This window comes from Neltuma alba, unplaced genomic scaffold (genome assembly GCF_004799145.2).
Source record: "Neltuma alba isolate B1F8T4 unplaced genomic scaffold, ASM479914v2 tig00010348_pilon, whole genome shotgun sequence".
Lineage (NCBI taxonomy): Eukaryota > Viridiplantae > Streptophyta > Magnoliopsida > Fabales > Fabaceae > Neltuma > Neltuma alba.
The window spans coordinates 228,533-234,532 of NW_021635258.1; the positions used below are offsets into that span (position 1 = coordinate 228,533).

The 6,000-nt window shown below is 33.5% G+C and overlaps 2 protein-coding genes across 2 annotated transcripts in view; both read right to left on the reverse strand.

Annotated features, from left to right (window-relative positions):
* The window catches only part of LOC114755913 (putative receptor-like protein kinase At4g00960), a 43,100-nt gene extending 41,700 nt beyond the window's left edge, over positions 1–1,400 (reverse strand). The window contains exons 1-2 of the mRNA XM_028944809.1: positions 1,384–1,400; positions 935–1,062 (exon numbers count right to left, since the gene is read on the reverse strand). The gene's annotated coding sequence lies outside the window, so the exon portion shown is untranslated. The remainder of the gene's footprint in view (positions 1–934; positions 1,063–1,383) is intronic.
* A 239-nt stretch (positions 1,401–1,639) lies between these two features.
* Positions 1,640–3,720, reverse strand: LOC114755914 (cysteine-rich receptor-like protein kinase 2). The gene is made up of 2 exons (XM_028944810.1): positions 3,317–3,720; positions 1,640–2,033 (listed from the first exon to the last, which is right to left on the reverse strand). Exons 1-2 carry the CDS (start codon positions 3,718–3,720, stop codon positions 1,640–1,642), a joined length of 798 nt encoding a protein of 265 aa, XP_028800643.1.
* Positions 3,721–6,000: the final 2,280 nt, after the last annotated feature.

The following is a 6,000-nucleotide window of genomic DNA, read 5'->3' on the forward strand; positions in this document are numbered from 1 at the left end:
ATGCAAGAACAATATTTTGAATATGAAATAGACATATACAATGTAAATGTTGCATCATGAGTGTCATCAATATGAATTCTTATTATTTTGACTTACAATGTTCCAGCAAATTTTGTATCAAGATCTGGTTTGTCTTCTAGTAAAAGCCTTGCTAAGCCAAAATCAGCAATTCTTGGATGTAAATCGTCGTCTAAAAGAATGTTGTTAGTCTTTATATCTCTATGTATGATGCGCACATGAAGTTCTTCATGTAGATAAGCCAAACCTTTTGCTGTTCCTAATATTATATCATACCGTTGCTTCCAACCAAGAGAACCTCTATTTTCACCTATTTCACAATTTATGCACTTTAAAGGGTTGAGGAAAAAGAATAGTATTTATATTAAAAAACTTTTCAACAAGACATTGAGATGGGAGTTCTTGAATGAGATCATGACATGTGAAATGAATTGTTTTCATAGGAGTTGGTGATATATTTGTAGAAAATATGTCCACATGTCATGATTTTACAAAGAAATCCAATAGCTTAAGATTAAAGAACTATAAGTTTTGTTGGCAAATAAGATATACCAAATAAGAATTTGTCAAGACTGGTATTTTTCATATATTCATAAATAAGAATTCTCTCATTGCCTTCACTACAATATCCAAGAAGTTGAATAAGATTCCGATGATGAATATTGCTAATAAGCTTCACTTCACTTTCAAATTCTTCTTCCACCTTCTTAGACTTGCGTAAGTTTAATTTCTTTACAGCAACTATTTTCCCATTCTGCAAGGTACCCTGCTTACGAATGAAGATTAAGAATGTCAACCCCAAAAGCGTTACCATAAGTTTTGCTTATTTACAACACTAACGAAAGTAGTGCCTTGTATTCATCCTTGCTTTGGAACATGATATAAATAAATATTGAAACTCAAAATCTATAGTTACCTTATATACAGCACCAAATCCTCCTTCTCCAAGCTTATTTTTTGCACTGAAACCTTTAGTGGCAAACTTCAACTCCCTATAGCTAAAATTAATCAGGCCTTTCCACTTACTTACTCCATATATGTCTCCTGTCAAGGAAAACATTTATCAAATTAAGTTGCTTCATAAATCAAGAAAAAGCGGTTAGCGATTCCTTTTTTCATAGAATGAATTAAAGTCCACAACGTTTTCTTTAATTTGAAGAGAAAATGTGGCAAAAGCATCACGTTAATAAATCATTACAATAAGTCTCCCAATAAATATAATCAGCAAGAGATTCATCTTTCATACTTTATATAGCATTTTCTTTTGGAGAAAACTATATATGTCACTGAAAAACAAAGCATATATATGGCGTTAAATCATGGATCTCAAATTGAATAATAAAGTCTTTCAAATTTGCCTTATACCTCTATGAATCCTCTTGGACGACTTCAATCGTCTGTACAAAGCAAATAATGCGAGGAAATCAAAAGAAAAGATCCACCTCCAACCCCTCCCCCGATAATGGCCTCTTTCTTCCTTGAACCTCCCCCTGCAAGTCACAAGAAAGAGAAAATAAACACAGACTCAGACACAGACACAAGTAAATCTCACTGGAAAAGTAATTCCAAGCTTTTATGAGAGAGAGAGAGAGAGAGAGAGAGAGTGTGTGTGTACCTTCTTTCAAAAGGGATTAATATTAATGGTTTGATTATCAGCAAAGAAGGCTGTGGTGGAGTATCTCATGAAACAACCAGCATCATAAGTCTTAGCATTTGAGTTGGGAAGACAGATCTGGAAATTTCTTAAGGCAATGTTGAGGCAATCCTGGCAGCCAACTTGTGTGAGAGTTTCAATACATTGAGCAATGGCATAAATGTTTGAGCCATTACTGTTAGGCACAGGCGTCTTAGTGGCTGCATAAAAACCACTGATTCTTGGGGCTGCTATGTCCAGATTCGTTAGAACTTGTTGCACAGTTGAAGAAAGTCCTGTGGTGTTTCTGATCGTCTGATTCCCACAGATTATGTTGTTCCCAGCATCTGTGTTCTGATCGAAGAATCCACTGCTCTCATACCTTTGTACGATACAAAAACATGAAACACAAGTAATGTAATATCTATTGTATCTATATCTCTGCTGCTACTATCATACTCCCCCGTCCTAAGTATAAGACCCTTTTTATAGTGTGTATAAGGGTCTTATTTTAGGACCGGAGGAGTATAATAATAACTATTTCTTTTGTGTGTTTCTGTATCTATGAACTTAGGTTGTGCCTGTGCGTATGGCTTCTCAAGATTTATTTTCTTCATTAAATTGAACTTGTTATTTGGGAAAAGGACATTAAAAGAACCTGGAATTCACAAAAAGAAAAACTCCAAAATGATGTGATGAATTTCCACATCTAAACAGAATATTGAAATTCAGCTTAAAGAAATAAATACCCCTCACTTTAATTTTTTTTTCTTTTTAAAAAAGTAACAGCCACCTTGCCAACAATCAGCCTCACATCACCGGCGGAAGGAATTTTTTGTAGCAAAGTGGTGAGGTAGGATTTGGAAGCAAAAAATTAAAAGTTACCGCATTGAGTCACTAGTGTATAATTTTTAACAAGTCAATATGAAATAATGTACAAGTTAACTATTAAACTTTGACTCCATGTTATTTATAACACCTCTATTTATTTATTTATTTTAACAAGTTTGAAATTTCAAAAATGAAATTATTAATTGTTAAACAATTATAGTAGTAGTGAATTGTAGAAATTGTTAAAAAAAAGTTGAAAATTACCTGTAATCAAAGCATAATAATTAACTTATTTTATTATGCGAAATGTTAATGGGTCAATGGTCCCCTAACTTTTTGACATCCAAGTTTCTAAAGTAACGGGCTTTCTTTTTTCAGCTGAATTTCAATATATATTTCATTTAGATGCTCCAATTGCTAAATGAAATCGTGAAAATTCAACACACCATTTTGATATTTTGCAAATTTCGGACTTTTTGGTGTCTTTTTCCCTTGTTCTTTTTTTAAGAAGGACACAGTTAAGCTTTTGCTTTTTGTTTTTTGGGTTTACTCAAGTGAGCATCTGTGCAAAATATCGAAACTGATTATTGATAAAAAATAACGTACCAAAGCCTATTTGGGTTTTAATTCTCCCTTTAAGGACAGCTTAGTTACAAGGCCTTTCCTCTATCATAAGATATAAATAAATTCGATAAAACAAAATTTCCAAAAATTTCATGGCATAACTAATTATATATAAATAATAATCTTTGTTTAATCAACAATAATTTATCATTTTATCTTTTGCCTCTTTGGGTATGTGTCTATAAGGAGGAGGGAAGGTTGGAGTTGTACCTGAGGAAGCAACCTTCGTAGATGATACGGGCACCGGCGACGCCGACAGAGCAGTTTCGTATATGAACGGCGGCGAAGTCGAAGCAAGCGAGGCAATCTTTGATGGAGAGGCAGTTTCTGCACTGGAAAAGGCCGTACGCCGGATTGTTACCCTTCACGGCCTGCGCCGTCGCGAAGTGCTTGCTCTGGTTGCTGATTTGAGCTCTCAGGTCTCTCAGAGTTATGTTTAAGTTGTCACTGAAGATGGACAAGTCACTCACGTTGTACTGGGTGCACCCTAGTTTTACGAAGTTGGTCTGTGGGTCCGAAACGACGCCGTCAAGACTCCACCATGACCATGACCAAATCAGCAAACTTAAGTAAAAGCAGACGAACTGGGGCTTTTGTTGCAGGTGCAGCAACATGGTGTTCTTTCTCTATACTTAGCTTGCAGAAGAGAGAGAAAGAGTTAAGAAGGTGCGGAGTTGTGAAGGGTGGGACACTATTTGTGACGTGAGAAGCAGGGACCGTCAAGTTTGAAAAAGACGACAAATTGTGTGTGTGTGTGTGTGTGTGAAGATAGTTGGGTAGCTTAAAAACGAAGGATCTGACGTGTTCTATCTTCTGTTAAAACCATTTACACACACACACACACATCCTTGGTCGAATTTGGATAGGCCATTTTTTAAACTGAGTTTATTAGCCACTTTTGGTAACTAAAATAAATTTTCATCAAATAGTGATTTGCAAATCACATTGTCAGTTCATAATAGAAGTTGTATAAATTAGGACAACTAAATTAGATTAAATCATAATTTATTACTACATTCGCTTCTTATTATAAGAGCTAGTTTGAATTTCAGTTTGATTCTAAATATAAAATCTCAATCTCCTTTATCTTTTATATTTGTCTATTTTTTTCAAAATAATCTTTATAATAGTTGCACATATTAAAGGTTCTATAGTTTTATCTAATATACATAATTAATAAGGGTATTTTAGGAAAGATAATACATATTTATTGCAAATAACTAACTTAACTTTTTCAAATTATTCATATATATATATATGTAAGGCACATGAACTTATAAAATTCCATTATTATATATATCAGGCAATAATTGTGCTTTTTGGGCGTTTTATTTGGGTATTCATTAGCACTTAGCATGTTGCCCAACTGAGGTAAATAACGTATTGGGTTCTCTTGCAATATCCTATCATTTTTCCACGTTCAATATGAGTTTTGCTCTGTGTCCCATGAGATCAAAATACTGAGCTATGATCGATCATAAAATTTAAATAGTTTTAATTAAAAAATAATCTTAAATAGCCTAGTGTTGAAATCATTGCATGCAATGCATACGTGGGAAAATGAATCAATAACAAGTTTGAAAATATCGAGAGAGTAAAAAAAGGAAGCTAAGACTTGCAAATAACAAAAAGAGAAGAAAAACTTAAAATGGGATATTGAAATTGAAGCACAATTACATAAATGCCCCTCATATTTTAAGAAAAAAGGTTCTAAACTCCCTCACTTCCGGTGGCTGACCACCACCTATATAAAAGCTGTACATGGCATGAAAGAGTGGTTTTGGCATTTGCAAAACAAAAGTTATTAGTACCTATTGCAAATCAATAATTATACAAAAATTGCAAATGACTTAAAAGAGTGGCTTTATTATATGCTGAATGGAAGTTGTTAATACTTATTGAAATATAGTTAATACCTATATGAAAGTTGTGAATGACTTGAAAGAGTAACTTTGTTACTTGCTAAATAAAAATTGTTAATACTTATGTAAATATAGTCAATATCTATGCAAAAATTGTGAATGATGAGTAATCAAAGTTAAATAGCTAAGTATTTTTTTTAGCTTTAAATTAATAATAAAGCATTGGTGGCCAAATGATTACTCTTAATTTTGATACAAACTATGAATCATGGTGGAATCAATTCGTACCTCCACCACTTTTTCCAAAAGAAAATTCCACTTTAAGCTGTGGTAGGATCAAATCCTCTGTCCATCACTTTCTTCCAAAAAATTCACTTCCTAAGAAAATTTCTCCCACTGGCACCACCTCACCGGAGCTCGAGCCTCCAATAGTGGCTTGCCATAGGTGGTGTCCTCAGCAAGGGTGTTGAGAACCTTTTTTTTTTTTGTTTAAATATGAGGGGCATTTATGTAACTGTGTTTTAATTTCAAGGTCCCATTTTAAGTTTTCCTTTCCTTTTTGTCATTTGCTTTTTTTTTTTTTTGGGTATTTTGATATTTTCAAACTGCTTTTTAGATCATTTTTCCATGCACATACATATCTTAAATATTATAGTATCTTGGTCCTATTTATAAGACATCGTTTATAGTATACAAACATACCTTTATAAATAGAATCGGAAGTAGTATACATATTCTCGCGTGCAAAAGTGCACTGAATGTATACTTTTGTCTTGTAATAATTATTACCTAAACGGATCACAATAAAAGGCAAATTACCGGTAGGATGGAGCCGTTTTTAACTTTTTTCCACAATTTCTCGTCATCAAATTCGTGAAGGATGCAATATAAATATAACAGCAATATACGGAAATGATATTTTACCCAAAAAAAAAAAGCAATAAAAAATGGAATTTACAGTACGGAAGTTCTGGGACCCACATGTTTTGAAGTGTGTGTGGGCCCATTGCTTTGCTTTGCATCTTGGATCGA